Raw genomic sequence first — 23,577 nt, 5'->3', positions numbered from 1 at the left:
ATCTCTAGAAGGGAGATGTTGATACTTCAAAATAAAGTGCTGCAATGAAAATGAAACGGAATAACGCCTGGGAAGCATTTAATGCAGTGCCTGTTATGTGCTAAGTTATTAGAAGAAGTTAGCTGCTGTGGCTTCTGAGGCTGTGATTTACCCGGTTTTGTATGTAGTCTGTAAATCATCGATCTAGATTCAAGACCCAAGTTCAGTGTTGTAACTCCATCACAGTCCCATCAAACCCTTTTACCTTTAAAATTAGTCAGGACCACAGTCACTAGAAGATTGGGGCACACAGCAGGTTTTCAGTTTCTGCTCTGGAATCTCTAAGTGTTTTTTTTTTTTTAAGATTTTTATTTATTCATGGACAGAGAGAGATCACAAGTAGGCAGAGAAGCAGGCAGAGAGAGAGAAGAGGGGGGAAGCAGGCTTCCTGCTGAGCAGAGAGCCTGATGCAGGACTTGATCCCAGGACCCTGAGATCATGACCTGAGCTGAAGGCAGAGGCTTAACCCATTGAGCCACCCAGGCGTTCCCGGAAGGGCCCTGATAGCATCAGATGTCCTCCAAGGTACTGGAGAGGAGCACCTCTCAGGGGACAAGAACAGCTGTTCTAGGATAAAGCAGGTCCCTTGACTGACCAAAGAGAATATTAGGTCACCAGGTCTTTCTGAGACGTGAACTTGTTTAGTCCCTGGGAATGTAAACGTAGTTATGCATTCATTCTTTCAACAAATATTTATTGTGTATCAGGCATTGTGTATCAGGCATTGTGTTAAGTGCTGGAGATGTAGCAGTGGGAAAAGAAAAACGGAAAAACGAACAACACAGGGACGTCTGGCTGGCTCAGAGCATAGTGGAGCATGCGACTCTTGATCTCAGGGCCCGCACTGGGTGTAGAGATTACTTAAAAAAATAAAATCTTAAAAAAACAACAGCAACAACAAGCAAAGTCCTTGTCCTCAGGGGGCTTACAATCCAGCGGGGGAAAATGGACAATAAACAGACTATACATTTAAAATACATGTACATCTAAATACAGTAAAGTAGTTTTTCTACCAGTCATTCCTGTGGATTTATATAGGGCCTTCAAAAAAGCTTAAAACCTTAAAATACTTAACAGTTATTAGAGAAACCACCCGGAAACAGCATTTAGAGACAAGATCGTTGAATTTTTGTTTTAGCACAACCACTGCACATAGTACACCATGTTCAGAAACCAAGTGCTAGGTCAAGTGGGAAAGGGGAGAGATAGGCAGAGGGGTGGAATTATCTGCCTCGGGAAGAAAATGAGCTGCTGATCAGAAAGATTGTTTCCATCATCCCCGAAACCTAAATTACTGGCTAGAATTTGAAATGTACACAGGTCATAGGGGTTTTTATGCAACTCCCACGTAACCCCTCTCAATGTATTGGTGCAGACAGTTCATAGAACGTCTGAAAACTGAAACTCCAGCATGGGATAGTGGGAAGAACTGAGAAGCTGAAGACAGAAGAAGATTTTGCTTTTCGATTTACTTCTGCCATTTCCTTGCCTTGCCGGGCCTCACTTTCCACACTTGTGAAATGGCATCAGTCCTAGTCCCTGCTCCTGTGAGAATCCAGTGAAGCCACATCAAATGAGATTTTATCAATGAGTGTTTATATTAATGCTGGTTTTAGAAAAGCCAACAACTGAAAATATAAATATTTCAACATCCACTAGTCTGCCTAAATAAAGTTTTGTTTCTGTGCTGGGAAGCATTTGAGACACACAGCCTCCACCCCAGGAAGGCTTTGGGGAACACCTTCGGATGGTTCATTTGATGACTCACAATTTAAAGGGTTCTGATTTCAGAAGATCTGAAGATCTTCTGAATTCTGAAGAGAATTTTGATGTCTCAAAATTCTCGTAAGAGATTTTTTTTGCTCTCTAGAAGCGCAGATCCAATTAGTGTATACGTCAGAGCAAATGCAAACTGTATTTCTCTGGTGCTAGTTGCCATGGAATTTAGGGATACTCCCCCCCCAAAAGCCTTTTTGATAACAATTTCATGCCAGGCTGCAGCTTTGAAATGAGGCCTTTCTAGAATCCTGCGTTGGAACATGAGAGCCTTTGCCACCTTCTTCCCTGAACTTTGGCATGAAGTCTCTGTTCATTCTAGAGGAATGTCTGTGTGCATTTCTTTGGGTAGGAGAGATCTATGGCAGTTAAAAGAGAAAGCCCTGGTCATTAATCCGGGAATTTCATATTTTCCTGTCAAATAGAAGTGGCATCAGGTGTTATTTTAAGGGTATGGAGCATTTTTGAAAAATATGTTCAAGTTGCTCAAATCCCATCCCTGCCCCCCCCCCCCCCAAATCCTGTCCTTGCTAACCTGCCCAGAATTCTCGTTCTCATAGTGGCTCAAAGATGTTTGGGTCAGCAGCGCTCCTCATCTCTCCTTACAGGGGCCCAAGATGGGTCGCCGAGCTCAACAGGAGGCAGCTCAAGTCGAGAATCATCTCAGTAGCAAGAACTCCTCTTCAATTCTGACTGGAGAGGTAGGTGTTAAAAAAAAATGCTTTCTAAGAGTTAGTAATTACTTAATGAGCAAGGATTTGGGATTTGATATCACTCCTCTGTAATGCCAGCCCTTCCTCCTATCTTGATTTAGGAATTCCCTTCCTTGGCATTCATCCTGGTAGCAAGAAATGAAAGAGGAACGTTTTTTTCTTTGAAGCCAGAGTAGTTTTCGTGCATTGCTCTATATTCTCAGTGAAGAACCTTCTTAAGTTCGCTGAAGCCAGGGACCGGGAAGTTTCAAAATCCAGTGGAAATCCAGGTTTTTATTTCTGCCGAATCAGTGCCAGTGAGGCATGCTGGTGACGTAAGGTTGGATTACACAACTGGACTTTTGCTCTCAGTGGTGACCTGCACTTGCTACAGTTTTCAGGCAGGAAGGGGATTAGTGCTGGCCTTACTTCCCTGGAAACTTTTTTCTGAGTGGCCTGGAATTGTGGGATTTTATCCAGCTGCTCCACGGAGCGTGGGTAATCCTGATGAGGAACACATTTAATGCCAGGGCACTATTTTTGGCAGTTTACTCAGATCCCCTTTGTATCTTCCTCTGTCCGTTTGAATAAACGGTGCTCTTTTCAAGAACCAGTTTTGGGATAATCTCTCCGTCAGCTCTTCCTAACTTCCGCAGGCCAGCGTAGGGCTCCTTCTTGGTGCCCGTAGTACCTATTGTAGGACATCTGCATGTTCTCAAACAGTATGCTCATTTTCTTTTTAGGTGTTTGTCTGCCCCACTGTGCAGTGAGTTCCCACACAGCAGGAAACCTGGCTTCTCAGTTCTTGAGTTCATTGGCCATAGGAGGTTTAAAATCGATGAGGGGACTTCACTGAGAAGCCTAATGAGCTAGGCAGGCGCCCCAGCAAAGCATGCTGGGGACAAGACACAGGTACACTTACTTAAGGTATCACAGATGTAGGAATAGTCTTCACTTTCATGGGGAGCAAGTTCTCTAGCACTTCTGTGAGTAGTCCACATGGCCCTTTCGATGTAGCTTTTATTTTCTCACTTATTGTAGAGATGTGGGTACAGAGCATCATTATTCTAAGGAAACAGTCATTCTAACTGGTGGCTGGCCTGTGGCCTCACTGCCTGGACACCATAGGGTGCCGGTGGGAGATGGACTGTGCGAATCAGAGGCCACCTGTCCCCCGTAAAGAGGAAACCACTGCCTAGCTAAAGCTGATGGACACTGTGGGGAACACAGGCCCAGTATTGCCAGGATCCTCTGATTTTCTGAGAGATGCTGGCAGTCTAAAATTTTGTGAGACAGCAACACATTTTTATAGGTGAGCAACTAATTATAACGATTAAATCGTCACGTGGACTGGATTAGGCCCGTGGGTGGTCGGTTGGTGATTTTAGCCCAGAGCACCTGCATTATAGTGCTGCTTACATTGTATTCTAGTCGTTTCCATGACTGGCCCCCTCATGAGAAGTGAGCTTTTGGAAGGCCGTCTGTCACTCACAGCGCCCAGCTCAGGTGTGAGGTTGACAGGACCAGGGCTGAGGGGGGTGGGTGGTGGGGTGCACCGTGTAAGACGAGGGGCCGTCACAGGCTGAGGAAGAGTGGTGCAGGATGGCAGGTGGGTACATGGTGCACCAGAGGCCCCAGTAAGGGGGGCGGTGGGACAGTGTGGGGAGATAGCGGAAGAGCACATATCATACCCATCCCTGGATCTGAGGGAGCTTGACCTGCGGTAGCATATGTCTACCAGGAGAGAATGGCCAAGCGGATGACTGGGTTAATGGAGTCTCCTCTTGGCCTCTGGCCACTTTAGACTGTGGGTCCAGGGACATCTTCCCAATAGCAAATCCTTTTCTGCTATTTCTTCATTAAATAGTTACTGAAGTTTATTGTGTGCCAGGCACCATTGCAGAGGGTTGGCATATTTTAGTGAACAAAAGAGAAAATCTCCTGCCATATTGGAACTTTCACTCCTGTGATCACTGGCAGCTGGAAAGACCGATCACATGTCTACTTAATTGTGAAGGAGGTTTCAGCCACCTGTTGGTGGTTAGGTGATGGGTCTGTGGTAGGCCAGGATATCCTGGAATGACCTGCTGGCCTTGAGGCTCTGTGTAACCCCCCACACCAAATCAGCTTCCAGGCTGGGGTCAGTAGGCATTGTTCACCTACCCATCGCCTTCCCCTTGGATCTCAGGTGAGAGTCAGGACTGTGAGCGGCTAACTTCAAAGGCTCAGACAGAGTTTCAGTCTTTCTGGAAGACCTAATTATTTCCCCAGGGACATTCACCTCTGGGCCTTAGCTTTTTTCTGAGAGAACATGATGAAAAGTCATTCTGTTCTTCGCCCATCTGGTGCCTCCAGCAGTGACAGGCCGGTCAGAATTCCAGAATTCCTTCTCTCCCTGGGCTGACTGAGGTTTAAAGCAGTGTGGGCAGCCTCCCCCGGGGCCAGATGCTCCGTGTGCTGTGTGGGACTTTTCGGCTGTTTCTTTCTAAAATTAGATCCCAGGACTTTGGTGTGTGCCCATTTACATTCCAGTTCTGAGTGTATGACCTGACGTGTTTATTTTTGTACCCTTGCTGACTAGATTCTAGGAGGAAGCTATCCCTGCAAACGTAAACATGGCACCTGGGGGCCGTCCGACATCCTGGAGTGACTGTAGAGTTAGGTAGGAATGTTTGTTTTGAGGCGAGGTGGCGGAGCTGGGCGCTCTGGTGGAGGAGGCAGAGAGGCAGTCTGCTAGAACAGAGAGAACACAGGGCCTGACACCAGCAAACCGGGGCTGGAGACCAGCTCTGCTAATTGCCTGGATCTTGGACAAGTCCACTGATCTCTCTAATCCTCCATTTCACTGTCTGTCAAGTGGCGGTAACAATGCCACCAGGTTGCTGTGGGGATTAAGAGAGAGATGCATTTGACAGCACTACACGCCTTGTGTTCCTTCAGGAAACTCATGAGTAGACGAGGATTGGACAGGGCTTTGCCATTTTTATTGTAGGGCAGCCACGTAGGAGGACAGGAGCCTGGGTCTCCTGTCAAACTGACTGGGAAGTCTCCTCGAGAGCTCTACTCCTTTATCCCTACAGGAGACTGGTAGTGATCCAAAGCAGTGTTTGTGCTTCCTCAGTGCAGGGGCCATTCCTCATGAAGAGTGGGTAAGGACACAGGGCTCGGGGTCATACAGGCCTGGGTTGAAATCCTGGCTCTGCCGCATGTGAACCCTACTCAGCAAGTTATTTAACTCTTTCATCCCACCCTTCTTTTGTTGTTTCAAGATTTTATTTATTTGAGAGAGAGAGAGAGAGAGAGAGCGCTCATGAGAGTGAGTGGGAGCAGGGTAGGGGCGAAGAGAGAGAGAGAGAATCTCAAGCAGACTCCCTGCTGAGTGTAGAGCCCACCTTGGTCGATCTCATGACCCCGAGATCATGACCAGAGCCAAAACCAAGAGCCAGACGCTTAACTGACGGCGTCACCCCGGCATCCCAGGAGCACAGCACAGCCTCACCTCACTCAGCCTCAGTTTCCTCATGGGTAAGGCAGGAGTAATGATATCACATCCTCCACAGGGCGACTAAAAAGAAAAAATGAGATAATCGACGTAAAGCCCTTCACACAGTCTGGCACGAAGCACCCGGTATGTTGCTAATTGTTATTATTTCTGTAGAACTTGGGTTCTTTTTATTTTGCCTTAACCCTCTCTGCTAAGGTTGAAAACTGGTAGCCTTGAGGTTGAATGTTGCCTCTAGTGATGTCTTGTTTGATCCGTACAAAGTTAAAACTTTTTAAATTCGGTTGTTATTTATACATTAGGAAACTTGACGTGAAAATCCCAATTCTGGGCTTCTCTTCAGAATCAGAACTTCTGGCACAGTGGAAATGCTGGGTGGCATCACCCCCTCCACCTTCCGGGGGCGGCAGCTGGCAGGAGCTGGCCCGAGCTGATGTGTGGCCTACCTTATGCAGTTTGCCACGCCTTCCTTTCATACACCTGTCAGATTTACTCACATTTGAACTGCCTTCTTCTATTTCCATTTAAGTTGAAAACTCCTTGTCTTAGAGGATGGATCTATTTTCAGGCATTCTCGTGTATCTATTAGTATCAGTAATTTGGCTACATGCATCAGACACTTGATCCCAGTTTTTGAATCAAGCAGACATGATTTTTTAAAAAAAGATTTATTTATTTCAGAGAGAAAGACAGAGAGTGAGTGAGCAGGGGGAGGGACAGAGGGAGGAGGAGAGAGAGAATCCCAAGCAGACTTGGTGCTGAGCGTGGGGCCTGATGCCAGCCTTGATCCCAGGACGCTGAGATCATAATCTGAGCCAAAACCAAGAGTCGGATACTTCACCGACCGTGCTGCCCAGGTGCCCCAGGCATGATTTTTCTAACAGCAGGAAATCCAGTGGAGGGCAGCGTAGGGCAGGTGCAGTCACTGAACAACATCGTGCATTACCCTGGCCCCTTCTGGCTTCCACCTCTGCCATCTGGGGCTTGTGACTTGCTCCCATAGTTGTAAGATGGCTGGTTGTTCCCCAGGGGTCAGACCTGCGTTCTAGGCAGGGAGAGGGGCAAGCGTTGAAGAGTTCAAGGTGTTTGTCCACTAAGTTTGTTTCTTATGAGGAAAATGGTAGCCAGAGACCTCACCAAGGAGACTTCTAGTTATATTTCAGAACTGGCTCTTCAAACAGCCTTGAATTTCAAGGGACCTTTCAGTGAGGCCTGTTGCCACAACCATAACATGGTGGTTTGGGGTGGGGGAGACTGGCTGCTGAGTAGGTAGTTTCCAACCGACGTGTCATAATTTTTTTTAAAAACAGAATTCGTACACAGATTTTTTTTTTCCATAGATTTGGGTATGACAGGAAAGAATTATTTTTAGTAACAACAACAAAAAATCCACATTCCTCTCCAGAGTTCTAATTTAAAGTAATGGAGAAATCAGTGAAACATTATATGCCCTGAAATTCCAGGATACCTGATTGAGTTGCCTTTGTCAACTCTTCTGGATCTTTTCCTTCTGCCCATTTTCTCTGTTGCCTCCCGGGGCTCTTTGCCTCTACCTGTGGCCCGGTTCAGGTGTTGAAATGCTTCCTCCCTCTCTAGAGGAGAGGGAAGGTCTCTTTCTTTGCCTGGTCCTTCAGTAAGTTTTGAATACTTTGAAAGAACTCCAACCATTTGATTGTACTGAGTAACCTTAAAAATGAGCTCTTCGTGTAGTTTCACTCAGAGTTGGTTAGAGTCATACCTACTTCTTTAGGGATGTCGTAAAGAAATTAAGTAATACAGATAAAGTGCTTAACACAGTCTCCGGCTCACACGAGTCTCTCATGCATCAGCAGGCATCGAGAAAGTTTATGACTGCACTCTTCTGTCTTGGGGGCTTTGGGGGTCACCTGTCACAACTCAGGCTTGGATTACTAGCTGCATAGTTGCATGACAGTTGAGGTTGGTATTATGGTTACAGAGATTGTCCCGTGACACATGTCTACATGTCTGTAGTATGTACCTTTCTCTGGTCAGGGCAGCTCTGAGAATTTCTCTGCCCGAGCTTTCACCTTCTGTCGATACAGATGATTCTGCCCTTAACACACCTCCCTCAAGACCAGGACATCTTCTACCATAAAGTTACACTACCGTATCATGGGATTGGTGAAAAGTGATCTCAGGCAAAACCTGTCTAGGTCTGGCCATTCTTTTGGATGAGCACTTCTCACTTGGGTCTAGACCTCCTTGTGGCTTAACTTTTAGTTTGCAGACTCTCCCTTTAATAATAATTTCGGCTGACGTTGGAACATTTGCCGTCTCTCGGTGAACTGCATGTGGGGTCCTTGTTAAGCCTCGTGGTGGCTCTTGAAGCGGTGGCTACTCTTACCCCATTTTAGCCATGAAGACACTGAGACTTCGAGAGGTTGGTCGACTGGTCCAGAGTCATCCAGCTCGTCTCTGACTCTAGTCTGGTCTCTGTGATTCCTGCTAGATAGGTAGGTGCACAGCCCTCCCGGCAGAGAAAGGCTTTTGGAGAGGGAAGAGAAGCTTTTGGGTTACTCCCTTGGAATCCTTCTGAACCGCGAGTAAGTTCTCACTTGATGACCCTTATCCGTCCACTTGTCTGGAGAAATGCTTGAGTCACAGCTGTTCCCTTTCTCTCCACCCCCCATCCCTTCAGTGTTCCTCCTAGGACACAGAACTGAAAGTTAGCCAGATTCTCTCGCAGGAATCTGAGCAATGCTGTTGGGCTCATGTTCCCAAATTAGGCCAATTTCCTCATCCCTCAGCAGCTTCATGCAGCTGGAGCTCCCTCGGCACTTTGCATGACGTCTCTCGCCCTCTGCCTGTTCCCTGACTGCTCTGCCAACCGGGCAGCTATTTTCAGCCCAATAGGGTTATCTGCTGACCCTTTTTGGTGACATTTTTCTTCTTTCTCACAAAAATAACTTTCCTGATTGGTTACATTTTTCAGCCTTTTTCGTAGGCGCTCTCCAATGGGCTGGGTTGAAGGATGCTCCCGATAACGTCGTCGAGGAGGGATGCAGGGAATTTGATGAAGGACTATTTTGTGAGGAATGCGTTTTCCACACTTCATATTTATGTCGTGCTTCGCATGCTTCGGTTTTGAACTCTCTCTCTCAGGGTGGGCGACGTACATCGCTCCCCATCCCTAGGGCCGCCACTGTGGGGGAGGGAATGTCAACTGAGGGCAGAGCCTGTCCTTAGAAACAGCATCTTTAGGTTTTCTTCCAGCCCTGGCTCAAACTCTTTCATTGTCCCAGCCCGACGCACGGGAACACTTTGTGCCTCGGTTTGCTCCCTGTAAGGGCAGGGGGAGTCACTCTTGTTGGCTTCCGCGAGTCCCAGGTGGAGAGGTGGTGCTTGAACAGCACCTGAAGGTTCTCTTTGGCCCCTGTGGGCAGGGTTAGGTGAGAAATATGTGTGAAGAGTTTAGCCCAGGGCCTCACATTAGCTGTTGTTCTCGTGATCTACACAATGTGAGAAGCAGACCTCGTTATCGTTCTGTCTTTAATCCCCGCGTTATCGTTCTGTCTTTAATCCCCGCTCTGCCAGTTACAGGGTGTTTGCCCTGGGCGCGTTCTTTACCCACCCAAACCCTGGTTCCTCGTCTCCACAGATCCCATGGAGATAACAGTAGAAGCTATCCATTAGCTATCCACTATCCATTATCCATCAGTCGTTGGAAAATTAAACAAGAATGTGTAACGCTCTTCCGATAGTGCCTGGTACATACTGTTACTGTCCTGTGTGTCACAGAAGAATTAGAAAGTATCACCCATTTAGGTTTGATTGCAGTTTGGCTCAAGATACAGGGATACTCATATTTCTTAGAACTAACTGACCCCTAGGACCAGAAACATTTGGATGAGGAGAATTCTTTTGGTGAGAATTCTTTGTGCCACTTGAGAGCCATTTTATTTCCCTCCTCTAGACCTTTCTGCCCATACAACAGACCAGTCATCTGCTAGTCTCTTTCCATCTTCTTTTCAAAACCCAGCCCTCTGTCTAGAGGTTGGGAGTCTTTCCAAAGAATAATCTTTAATTGCTGACTTATATCATTCTGTCATTCTGGGGAAATATAGGTAGAAAATGAGGAGGGCAAGAGTGACCGTCGTAACTTCAGTGACCTTGGAGTAGAAGGTAATATCTATTAATTTATTCATTCATCCACTTGTGAAACTGGATTGAGAATTTTCTTTTTTTTTAATCTTTTTTTTTTTTTTTGACAGATCACAAGTAGGCAGAGAGGCAGGCAGAGGGGGGGGGGGAAGCAGGCTCCCCGCTGAGCAGAGAGCCCGATGTGGGGCTTGATCCCAGGACCCTGGGATCATGACCTGAGCCGAAGGCAGAAGCTTAACCCACTGAGCCACCCAGGTGCCCCTGGATTGAGAATTTTCTACATGCCAGGCATTGTGCTTGCAGGTGGCAGTATAGTGATAAACCAGACCTGCTCCCTGTCTTCCCAGAACTTTGATCTGGGGGCCTCAGAGAAGTGAGTGCCAGGTAGGGGTGAACACAGAAAAATACAGGAATACCTACATCACGCCCCATTCTGGGGGACATCCAGAAAGGTTGTCTAGGGAAAAACTCATGCTTGAGCTGAGACTTTCAGGATGAGTAGATGTGAGCCCAGGGAAGGGGCAGAGGAGAATATTCTCCAAGTGGAGGGGAGAGCATGTGCCAAGTCCTGGAGGTAAGGGAGAGAGAGCTTGGCACGCCGGGCTTGTCAGTGGAGCTGACAAACCACCAGCGATGGAGTGGTAGTTGGAAGTTACTTTTGCAGGCAGTGAGATAGTTTCCAAATATTCCAGAATCAGCTGCCTTGTCTTTTTTGACAAATGAGGCATAGGAGGCAATGTGTCTTATTTGATGCTGAAATAATTGGCAATATTATGATTTTGTATATGGACTGACCTTTCTCTGCTTTTCTAGCCTTTCATTGATGAATCTTCAGTGCAGCCATTACACTCCACACTCTGTGTTCGTGTTTGCTGGTCAAGAAAAACTCAGAGGTGTGCTCAAGGGCAGTGTCGCTGACTTGTGACTCTCCTGGCTTATCCTTTACAAGGAGGTGCTGAGTAGACCCGTAGTTTATAGTGTTCATACTTCGTTCGTGTCCTGGAAATTCTTAGCTTCCTCTGAGGATTGCTCTGAACGTAGATTGTTCTCATGTATATGATAGATCCTAGTAACCCTTGAGAGAAATCTGCTCGTTACGAAAGTAACATTAAAGTAGCTGTGATCTGATTGGATTTAGAAAATGTCCCTTGACTTCACAAAATAAGAGACTAATGCTATTCCAAATCCTGCTCTAACAAGTATAATCTAGATGCTTAATAAAAATATGTGTCCATGAATCAGTGATGTGAGCCAGGTTGGTGCCTATGACAGACTGCTATTGCTTTGCCCCAGGGGGGTCAGAACTCTCAGCTCAGCTTTCCTAATTGGTATTAGAAGAACATACAGGTGGGGTGCCAGGGTGGCTCAGTCGGTTAAGCATCTGCCTTCAGCTCAGGTCATGATTCCAGAGTCCTGGGATTGAGCCCCACATCAGGCTCCCTGCTCGGCGGGAAACCTGCTTCTCCCTCTCCCACTCCCTCTGCTTGTGTTCCAACTCTCACTGTGCCTCTTTCTGCCAAATAAATAAATAAAATCTTCAGAACGTACATGTGCTCTAACAACACAGGTCATACCCGCTCATCATGACCCAGCTCAAAGACTTCAGTGCTCTTGTAGCATTAGAATTTGATGTGATTGCTATTTGGAATATGTAGAGTGCTGGCCTGTGTTCAGAGATTTTTTTTTTTTTTTTCTGGAATGTGAAGATTTTCATGATGATGATACTTCTGTTGTAATGAGAATTGACTTATATTCAGGCAAGGTTCCCAGAGCAAAGGTTTCTCGAAATCTATGGCTAGAAATACCATCCTGTGAGGAAAAAAATGATCAAGAATGAGCAAAATGGTTTAAGCCACTCTTAACTTACCTGAACTGTAGCAGTTGCCTTATACTTGGACTCTTCTTTTGTGTTTCTGCCCTCCTGCTGCTCAGCTAGAGCGGTCTGATAGAAATGTGCATCATTCATTTCACACTCAAGACCCTTTAATAGCTACCTATTGCATTTAGGATTTAAAAAAAAAAAAATCCTAGGGGTGCCTGGCTGGTTCAGTCAGTAAAGCACGCGATTCAGTCTTGGGGATTATGAGTTCGAGTGCCACATTGGGTGTAGAGCTCAGTAGAAAAAAAAAAATTCCTAAATCCTGACCTTGGAGCTCTGTGATTTGGTACTTGCCTACATCTCCAGCTTCATTTCACACCTGCCAGTCTGCTGTGTGTAAAGACTCACGTGGAGTCTTTAGATTATGAAGTTCCCTATTTTAGTTCCCTAGAATACTGTAATTCAGTAGAATGGACTGGAGTGGGGTGGATCCCTAGAATTCTCATCCCTAGTCTTTGCTGGGCTGATTCGTACATCTCTTCTGCACTGTGTTCAGCACGAATATCACTTCTTTTTAAATAAGAATATTATCCTTCTCATTACCGCTCCTTATTATGCTCCTTAGCTTTTTTTTTTAACTTTATTTTTCATCTGCAATTTGTAATTATGTTTGTGTAATTATTTAGGTCCTTGTCCCCCACTAATTGCAAGTTCCGGAAGTGACTGTTCTGCTCCCCGTGAGCCTGTTACTTTGTAGGTCCTCAGTAAGGTACTTGTCCAATGAATGAAGAGCAGGTGGGGGGCGTGTTCAGTTCTGGGTTAGGTTAGCTTGAGATGCCTATGAGAGCCCTAGCTGGAGACGTCCAGGAAGCTGGAGCTAGAGATTTGGAAGTCATTAGTATTGAGGTGGTCAGTGGAAGCCCAGCTCTGTAAGGGACAGTTCGTAGCATAAGAAGAGAGGAAGCCATTGGACAGAATCTGAGGAACATCCATGTTTAAAGAACACACGGCCAAAGAATGTCTCACCAAAAGAAATTGCGGAGGACTCGCAGAGTGGGGAAGGGAAGTGCAGGCCCCTGTAGCATCCAGTGCCAAGAAGGAGGGGAGGGGTCAAGAGTGTTCGATGTCACTAAGAGGGTCCGAGCAGGGTCTGTCAGATTTAACAATAGGGCGGTCTCTGTGGTTTCACGTTAAAATGCATGGCTGAACTAGAGGGTATTATGCTGAGCCAAACAAGTCAATCGCAGGAAGAATTATATAGTTTCACTCAAATGTGGAATTCAAGAAACAAAACAGGATCGTAGGAAAAGGGAGGGAAAAATAAAACCAGACAAAATCAGAGAGGGAGGCAAACCATAAGAGGCTCTTAACTCTAGGAAACAAGCTGAGGGTTGCTGGAGTGGGGGGGTGGTAATGGGTGCTGGGCCTTAAGGAGGGCACATGATGGCATGAGCACTGGGTGTTAGATAAGACTGATGAATCACTAAATTCTACTGCCGAAACTAATAATACACTCTATGTTCATTAATTGAATTTAAATAAAAGGAGAAAAAAATTAAATGCATGGCTGTTTTTAAAAGGCAAGACCACCTGTGGTGGTCTTGCTTATGGTGCCGTATGTCCCTTACTTTGGGCAACAATTAACTCAAACCTGGCAAAAAGGGGTGAAGAGAAGAGGTCCGTGCCCAGAGATGCTTTTAAGAGAAGATAGATAGGCTGTGGTAGCAGGTTGGCTGTTCGAGGTAGGAGGAAGGACAGTCTGGAGTTCACCCCACATGTAGCTAACGTGACTGAGTAGATAACTGATGTTTTTGAGACTGAAGATTTCAGAGTTTCAGCAGTGGAGGAGCCAGAAGGTATCATTATTTCAGTTCAGGGCAATTTAAATTTGAGTTGCCTCCAGGATTTTCAAAGAGATCTGTCAAGTAAACAGTTGCAAATGTGGTCTGGAGCTTAAGAGAAAGTTGAAACTGATGATAACAGTTGTGGGAGTCATCAGAATGGGGGTATCTAAGTACATACAGGAAAAACTTCTCATTCCTTTGGGTAGCTCACAGACCTTTCATGATCTCCAGGGTGCAAACGTGTGCGAGTTTTAAACAGAGAAGAGCTATGACTAAATTTGCTTTTTAAAATAATAATAATAATAATAATAATGATAATAATAATAATTATTATTAGAGAGCACATGTGAGCAGGGGATGGGGCGCAGAGGCAGAGGGAGAGAGAAGCCCAAGCAGGCTCCACACCTATTGCGGAGCCTGACAATGGGGCTCAACCTCACAACCCTGAGATCGTAACCTGAGCAAAATCAAGAGTCTGATGCTTAATCGACTGAGCTACCCAGGTACCCTTATGATTATTTTTTTTAATTTGCATTTTTAGAAGGAGCTCTTTGCCAAGCACTGGTCATGGATGGAACCAGGTTTTGTGGACCCCGAGACTTAAATAGTTTGGAGGCCTTCTTCAAGAAAAATAATTCAAAATTATGAGCTCAAAATGAACTATGAAAGTAAATACTTATTTTTTTTTAAAGATTTTATTTATTTATTTGACAGACAGAGATCACAAGTAGGCAGAGAGGCAGACAGAGAGAGAGGCAGAAGCAGGCTCCCTGCTTGAGCAGAGAGCCTGATGCGAGGCTCGATCCCAGGACCCTGGGATCATGACCTGAGCTGAAGGCAGAGGCTTTAACCCACTGAGCCACCCAGGTGCCCCGAAAGTAAATACTTATTATAACGAGAAAAGAAATCATGGCCAAGTTACAAGAGCCCTGGATATTCAGACGCCTTTCTTTAGAGAACTTGTTAGGCAGCCCGCCAGAAAGGCTTACGTAGAAAACCCTTCCTGACTGACACCTAGCATCCGTTCGCTATCTAGAACGCTCTGTAACTCCCAGGGGCCCATGCAGGTGTGGAGTACAGATTGGAGGAAAGTGAGACAGAAGCTGGGAGACCAGTAGGATCCAGCTGAGAGAAGGCAGAAGATGAGGTTGGTAGGCCTTAATTGGCGTGGTTGTACAGGTTCCCAGCACCCCTCAGCAGGTGGGTATTGACAGAGTGGAGGCATATGGGTGACTCAATCCAGATTTGGGGGTCGTTCTAGGGGAAATGTAAAAAGGCAAGGGAGTGAAGCGTAGTGTGATAGACCTTGGGAGTGAGCTGGGTTGATGGAGAAGGAAGAAAACCAAGAAAGGAGTTCTTGGATGAGGAGGGAAGGAGGGGGCTAGATACTTCAGGAATGGAGCAGTTCCAGGTTGTGACACGTTGGACAAGTAGCAAGGTCATTGGTGTTTAAAGAGTCAGGGAACTCTTTGGCTAAGCATTGGTTGGACTGTTGACGGGAACATCGGCTTTGCTTAGAATGGTGAGGCAGGTTGAGGAGTGGTAATAACGTAATTTTGGATCTGTCTTGCTCACTGCGGTTGTGACAGACATGAAGGCGGAAGGAGAGGTGACGTAGCTGAACAAGATGAGTTTCCAGAGAAGTGTTCCATAATAATTTGGAGGTATAATGGTCTTGAGGAACTTTGGGGAGTGAGCCTTAGCTGGGGCCCTGGTTTGTGGGGTCTCAAAAAACTGGACAGGCTCTCCTTGAAAGAACTGCCTGAGAAAAGACATCGTGGGGGCGGGGAGGTGGTGGAGTGCCAGGATCTAGGAGAGGTGAGGAGATGGAAAGAAAGGGTTGCTGTGAGTAGGGATTATCCAGTCAGTCAGGAACCAGAAGACTGCGGTCAGAAAGCCTCATTGAAATCATTAGCTGGGCTAGATTTCTTCTCATTATGTAGCATGTCAATAATTACTGAGAAGGAACAGAATGATAGTAAAATATTCCTTTAATAATGATATTTTACAGGAAAAGGGTACTGACGCATGTTGAATGTCCTTGGTGATAGACTGAAACATTTCTGGTCCCATGCCTCTACCCGGTATAATAGAGAATGATGTCAGCCTAGTTAGCCAATTGCTTTTATATTCCATTTTCAGCTCTCCATTGGTTTTTTAGGTATAGTTTTTTATACTTTATTTTAGTGGTTGCTCCACGGATTAGAAAATACATCTTTAACTCGTCCATGGCTACATGATGTTACTGTCATACCCCTTCCGTAGAAGTCCTTTGGGCCCCTCTCATCGTTTGTGCTGGTGATGTCACATGCTTTAAACCTCCCTACTTCAGAAACTCCACAATACCCTTTGTCACCTCACTTTAAATAGCTGTCATTTAGAGACGTTCAGAGAAATAGATCATCTTTCATATCCATCCATGTGTTTACCCTATCTCTTGTTCTTCATTTCTTCCTGGTCGTCTAGGTTTCCCTCTGGCAGCATTTCTCTTTAGCTTGAAGAGCTTCCCTTGGCATTTCCTATAGTACGAATTTGCTAAGAACCACTCCCTATTTGCTTGATCTGAAAATAGTTTTATTTCACGCCCACTTCTGAAGGATACTTTCTGTCCATGTAGAGTTCTGAATTGAGAATTTTTTTTGCCTTCCAAGCTCTTTAAAGATCTTCATTCTTTTGTCCTCTGGCCTTCATTGTTTCTGAGGATTGCTCTCCTTCATGTAAATCTTTTCTCCTCTCCCTTGCTGCTTCAAAGATTTTCTTTTTATCTTCTTTGGTGTTCAGCAGTGTGACTGTGATGTAGCTAGCTGTGATTTGCTTGGAATTTGCTGAGGTTCTTAGATCAGTCAGTCAGTATTTTTCACCAAATTTGGGAAACTTTAGGCCATTATTTCTTCAAATATGTCTTTGCTCCATTTTCCCTCTCCTTGTTCCTGAGACTCCAGCTGCAAATGTGTAAAACTGCTTGATATTTTCCCTTTGGTTGGTCCTATGTTTTTCCTCCCTAAAGCATTGCTACTTCCCCTCCCCCATCTTTTATCTTTTTTTCCTTCAAACTGGATTTATTTTGTTTTCTGTCTTTAGGTTCAGTGATTATTTCTTCTGCCGTTGTCAAACTAAAATTTTTTATTGCAGATACTGAACTTTTAAAAGTTCTAAATTTTCACTTTTCTTTTTTTTCCCCTTAGCTTCTACTAGATTCCCCATTTGTGCATTCATTATGAACATCTTTTCTTTAAAGTCCTTGAACATATTTTTAAAATGACTGCTTTAAAACTTTTGTCTGTTAATTCCAATATTTGGGTCATCTTGGGGTCAGTTTTTTTCGGTTTTTCTTTTGATTGTAGGTCACATTTTCATGTTTCTTCACATGTCCAGTTATTTCTGTTCGTATACAGGACCTTGTGGATAATACATTGTGGACACTCTGGATTATGTTATCGTCCTCTGAAAAGTGTTGATTTTTGTTTTAATAGACAGTTTAATTATTTGCAGAACACCTTGAACTTATGAAGACTTGGTTTTAGACATCGTTAGGTCAGGTCTATTTGGGTTTTGCCTTTAGTCCTGGAATAAATCCCGGAGTCCTGGGACATGGTCGTTACTCCTAAGGTGTGATTCACTTGAGATTTCAGTGGAAAAAACTCAAGGTATGTACCAAATACCTTAACTTGGTGGAACTCAAACCAATTCCTGTCCCCTCCAGGGAGCAGCAGCTGAAGTCTCATTTCCACTCAGCACTTCTTTGTGCTTTTTCTTTTTTTTTTCTCTTTATTTCTTCAGCAGTTGCTTTCCACTGGATTTCTTAATGCAGTTCAGGTATTGCCTAAAGGATTTTAGGGGAGTAAAAATACAGATCTGGGGCTCCTTTCTTCCCAGGATTTCTCCCTTTCTAATTTTAGTGACCCTGGCCGTCCGCAAATTTGTCCTCAGGCGAATAAAACTGCAGCTTTCTGTTTGAGTTCTAGCTGCTCAGTTGCTGCTCAGACTGGAGGGTGCACTCAAGGGGAAAATCCACTTAAACATGGATTTTTACCCCGTACAGTTTTTTTCCTTCAAGGGTCAAGTCCCCTCCGGTTTCTGCCTGCTTTTGTTTGCCCTCCAGTGCCTTCGAATAGTTGTTTTATGTATTTCGTCTGGAGTCTATGGTTGTCTGTGTGAACGTTAGTCGAATACAGACCACTCTCCCATTTCTGATTCCAGAACCTGGCAATTGCTTTTGGATTGTTTCAGAATCCACTGTTTTTTTTTTCAAGTGGTACTGTTGACAAGAAAAGAATGAGAGTGGTTGTAGCAGAAACAGATCGTGTCGATTTCCTCTTAGGATAACTAACCGGGGGCATTTAGGTATGTTAGCTATCGAGACAGAAGTGTTCTGACATCAGTGGTGCACTTGGAAGTAACGGTCAGAAACCTGGGTATGAAAGAGACCCAGAGACCTGTGATCCAGTCAGAGCTCGCAGTACCCATTCTTGCACACCCTGTGCCAAGCGCTCTGAAAAGTTTATCTAGAAAGGTCTCCTCTGGAGTTGGAGAGGCTGGCAGTGGATTATTTGAAGGATAGATCTTCCTGTACAACTTCAAACTGAGTAGCAAAGTGTGTAGATTAAGTGACTACCTAGGTCATGCCTGTTGTGTTAGGGCATCAGCACCTGGGAGGAGTAGAGTGGCTGGCCTTCAGCCTTCTTTGTTCCAGAAAGGGTGGGATGAAAACCTGAGAAGTCCACATTGGGCTTGGGCTGATAAGCTGAAAAGGAGATAGAACATAGCATGTTTCAACCCTGGTCTATGAGGAAGTTTTTACCAACATGAGAAAACCAAGAACAATGTAGTAATTTTCATAAACTGAATTTAATTAAATGAAAGGAACATTCTTTTTTTTTTTTTTTAAGACTTTATTTACTTAAGAGAGAAAATGAGAGAGAGCACAAGCCAGCTGGGGAAAGGGAGAGGGAGAACCAGGCTCTCTGAGCCTGCGGTAGGGACTCGATTCCAGGACCCTGAGACCATGACCTGAGCTGAAGGCAGGCACCCAACAGACTGAACCACCCGGGTGCCCGGAAAGGAACATTCTTTATCCTGGTTTGTGTCCTTTCTATTGGGAAGATTGAAAAGGTCCCCTCTTTAAGGTGAAATGACCATGAGAGGCAATGGTGGTTTTTTTAAAAAGATTCTTAACAAAACTAAAAACTGTTAACTCTGTATGTCCAACCACCTCCTACGTCCCACAAACTTTGTTTCTTGAAATGTTGACAGTCCATGAAATTTAGAAGTTAGGGAAACACAGTTCTAGAATTTAAAAAAAAATTTTGTGATTACTGAGTTACTAGAAATGTTGGAGGGTGAGTTAAGTGGGTGCTAACTTGTCAGCCCTGGCCTTGCTGTACGTGGGCACCTTCTCCTCTTGTTCCCACAAGTGAGGCAAGATAGGAACTGCAGCGTGAGACCTGTGATGTCTGGCATCTCACCACAGGGTCGAGCAGGGTGTGGAGCCGGGCGTCGCCCCTTCTAGGTCTTCTGTGATGAGGGCTGCTGGCCCAGGATTTAAGACTTCTTTCAAGCTCCCTCCGTTTGTTTTCAGTCTTCGCCCTTGAAGAGTCAGTCTTATGAGAGATCAGGTTTCTCAAAGCTTTCTTCTCCACTCTCAGCTTCCTCCGAGTTCTTCCACTCTGGATCTGGTTGAGGTAGCAAGTCTAGACCGTGCTTATACCAAGTCATCGGAGCCAGGGGGGCCTGCCTCTTGGAGTTCTGGGAATTTCCACCCTCGACATGGTGCACATTTCTGCTGGATGAATTTTAGCAAACCGAAAGGAGTTAAGAGAATGACAGAAACGTACTGGTTTTGATTTATGATGAAAGTTGAAAGGAATGTTTATTTTGGCTGAACTGCAAAAAGTATGGGGGAACCAGGGCATTGCTTTCGAAGTGTCTGGAAGGTACAGACCCAAGAAGAGGGGAGAGCTGCTTTAGGCTGACCCAGAGCGGTAGAACTGAGATCAAGAGGATGCCATCCAAGGTAGAAAAATCCAGGATGAATTTTAAGAATGATTTTGGGTGCTGAAATCTGTTCTCTTTGGATCAGCCACTTTGGCAAACTGCTGGCAGACCCATCCCTTGAGTCATTTGAAGTAGGCAGTTTGATGACTGCGGCCTGAGATATGGGATATGGGTCTTTTATTACAGGGTATGTGGGAATATTTGGTGAAGTGTGACACCACCAGAGTAACTGCCAGACCCTGTGGTCGTCCTGAGCCTCACATTTATTTCTCAGTGAGCAGCAGAACTCTGGCTGCCTCTTCTTGGCTCAGGCAACCTTAAAGGATTTCTCTATCTTTAGGGAAGCTGGAATAGGGAAGAGTTGAATCCCCAGAATGAAACCTGTGCAATGCAGCCCCAGATAAAGGTCCCTGCTGTGTTTGCCTGTCAGAACCTTTCTGTCGTCACAACTATGGGCATTCAAGATTCTTGGCTCCAGAGTGTGCATTTGATTAGTATTATGAATTCTGGTAAATATCAGCCACTTTCACCACCATTTACTGTGTGCTCTGTGCCAGAGATGGTCTCCAGTGCTAACAACAATGGATCTGTAGGGGACTTAGGACCATTGTTGTGTTTCATGCAGGGACAAGGAGGCTTAGTAAAGACAACTAGCCCAAGGCTACACAGCTAGAAAATGATGACTCTAGAATTTGAACCCAGGACTCTCCCTCTTTTCCCCCCAACCTGTCCCTCCACCCCTCTTTTAAAACTATGGCCTTTCTCCTTCTCTTCTTTCTGGCAAACTCCCTTCTCCCCGCATTCAGTCCCTCATTCTTCTAACTACTGCTCCATTGGTATGAGGAGCATAGCTTGACAGTAAAGACAGCCACTTTCCAAGCACAAAGATTTATATTGAATTCATCTTAATACAGTTCGGCACAGTGCTCAGTGACAGCACGGTTTATTTTTGGCATCACTTTTCAATCCTGACTTTACCCTTAACCCATCCCTTGGTTGACCATGCTGAAGAGGTAAGGGTTAGATCAAGCTACTTTCTGGTCCTCCATCTCACTGAACACACTGCCATCATGAGCAGCTACATCTTGCTCTGTGCCCAGAAAGTGAAGGAAGGAGATGGTCCTTTTGGTTTGGCCTTCCCAAGCTTTACCCTTGTCATTCTAGTCCCCCTTATTGGGCAATTTGTTTCAACCCAGTTGGAATCTTTCCTGTAGTTCCTCTGTCTTTTCAAGCCTGTTCTAGCTGGCATGCATCTAATGTCTAGGAATTCATGTAGCACCTGGTTCAGTGCAAAGCTTTGGTGTCAGACACAGACTCGAATCTTTGCTCTATGACTTAGAAACAGGATGATTTTAGGTGAGTTAACCTCTTAGCTTCAGTTTCTTCATTGGTGAACTTGGCAATGGTAAATGAGGAAGTTGTCCTCCACTGGGACATGAGGATTCTGCAGAGTAACCCTGTTAAAGCTTTGGTGTCTAGCAAACCCTCAAGGGATGTTGACTAATATTGTTATCAGTTGCTATGAATTAGTGAGTATATGCTTTGTCATTGCATCGATGGGCTCATTCACCATTGATCACATCCTTTTGCTTATTCTCTTTTTTTCTCTTGACCTTGTCTTCTTTTTTTCTCTTTGTCTCCATCTTCTTCATTCCAGCTCAAACCAATGATCAATGTTTTGTCATTATTTACCTCTCTTAGCCTATGTACTCTCTCCCTGAATTGAAAATACTATAATGCCTGGACTTATCACAATCACAAAATTGTACCACTGAGAGGAATCCCTTCTAGCTTGAGTGAAAATCCAGAATCATGGAAGTAGCTATTGGTAGAATCAGGACTAGGCCCGGGATGACCTGGTGTCCAGTCTCATGTTCTTTCCACCCCATTTTTTTCTTACCCAAATTTCATTATATCCATATACACACAAAACTGAACTATGATCCACAGTAAACTGAAGTGTGGGAAGGTGTGAGGAGGCACTTCGTATAAAAAGCTCACTCTCTTGTCATTGTAGTTCTGGCAGGGATCTCAAGACTGGAGATTTGGGGTGTAGAGTTTTCTGGTCCTCAGGGTGTTGGTGTTAAGAATTTCCAGCCGTGAAGCAAAAAATGCCTGTCCCTGTTTAGCATGGTTCTTCCCGAGCAGATAGATACTCATATTGGTGCCCCTGTCCCTCATCAGCCCTGCCTTTTGTTTCTTTTGTTAACCTAAACTTTATGCATCTGGTTTCTTTCTTTTTTTAACTTCACGTTGACGTTGGAAACATCCAGAAAAGTAGCCACAGTAATATAGTACAACGAACAGCATATACCCACTGTGTGGCTTCAGTTGTTACCACCAATGAGCTAGATTTGCTTGAAGGATAATTTATAAACTATTTGAAGATATACATTTATGTGTTTTATATATGTTTTTTGGTATGTCGCTTTAATACTTTAGCACGTATCTCTGGAAAAAAAAAAAAAAACAGAGGGGGAGGATGATTTCCTAGAAATCCACAATTCCACACCTGTCAGTGTTCAGAGTTCCCTAATATCATCTATTACCAGATCCATATTCATTCTCCCCAGCTGTCATCACATGTCTTTTACAGCTTTTTTAAAAAATCAGGATCCAATCAAGAACCACTCCAAATTCCATGTCTCTTAAGTCTCTCTCAGTTGAGAATAGTCTGGGACTGACTTTTAGGGCCAGTTGTCCTAGAGTTTCCCCCCATGCTAGATCTGTCTGATTCTTCCTGCTCTCGCTCTTCCTCTGGCAATAAACTGGGAATCCCATTGGAGGACTCGAGGACCTTTAGCAGCGGGAATTTTCCCCGGGTGGGGCCCGGAGCCTCCAGCAGCAGCTCCTCGCCTCCCACTGGTCATGCTGCTAAGTTTGCTCAGTGAGTAAGGGTCATGATAGGTATCTCCGTGGTGAAGGAACATTCTCTCCCTTGTGACTGCGGGTGATGTATGGGGCGATTCTTTGGCACCATGAGAATGTCTGGTTCCCCATCAATCAGTCTTTCACCTAATGGCTTTAACATCTACTGACACTTCAGGTTTCTTTCTTATACTGAAAACAGATTTTGCATTTTGTTACGTGCATTGCATCTCGAAAGAGCTATGCTGACTCACAGGGGTTCCGTTTTAAGCTTGGATGGTCCGTTACCTTCCATGACCTTAAATCCATGAGGGAGAAACTGAGGTCTGTGATGAATTAGCTGTCACAGCCAGGGTGGAGGCTGGAGGACAGATCTGAGGAATGAACACCAGCCCCTGCGTTGTACTCCTGTTTTAATCGGTGTTAGCCTTGTCTCTCACCCAGCATCGATGAACACCTTTCTTGGATCGTCCGTTGGGTTGCTAGAGAAAGGAAGGGAAGTTTGCTCTTAGCCCACAGGCAAGGGTTGAGGACAGGAGCTGTGTTGCCCCTGGCAGCTGGGAGATAGAGGGGTGGGTGTCAAGTTTGCAGCGGATCTTGCCTAACTGAATGTCTTTGCTGTTGGGAATTTGTGCGTGCGTTTGCACTGAATTTTTGAAGCAGGTTGCCGTTTGGATTTGGGACTGATTCATATCGTGGGGTTTCTCCAGGACTTTTGAGAGTGTGTGAGAAGTTTCTCAACCCAAAAGGCTCCTTTTTTGGCACTGCAGCATCTTTTCTATTTCGGCATCTTAAGAATCTGGGGGAAACCATATAAAGATCAGAAGCCAGTCTGGCCCCGAAAGCTCCCTGTGACAGAGTAATTCCAGTTCGTTGAATCCTGGCCCATTCGGATGAGACCATATAAAGAGGCTGTTTCCT

At 45.1% G+C, this 23,577-nt stretch overlaps 1 protein-coding gene across 1 annotated transcript in view; it reads left to right on the top strand.

The window, feature by feature from the left end:
- IFT43 (intraflagellar transport 43) overlaps positions 1-23,577 on the top strand; it is an 80,464-nt gene that overhangs the window by 796 nt on the left and 56,091 nt on the right. The window contains exon 2 of the mRNA XM_080808856.1: positions 2,424-2,516. Within this exon, the coding sequence (XP_080664982.1) occupies positions 2,424-2,516 (93 nt within the window). The remainder of the gene's footprint in view (positions 1-2,423; positions 2,517-23,577) is intronic.

Source organism: Martes martes, assembly GCF_963455335.1.
Source record: "Martes martes genome assembly, chromosome: 7".
Lineage (NCBI taxonomy): Eukaryota > Metazoa > Chordata > Mammalia > Carnivora > Mustelidae > Martes > Martes martes.
This window is presented reverse-complemented; position numbering and strand designations above follow the sequence as displayed.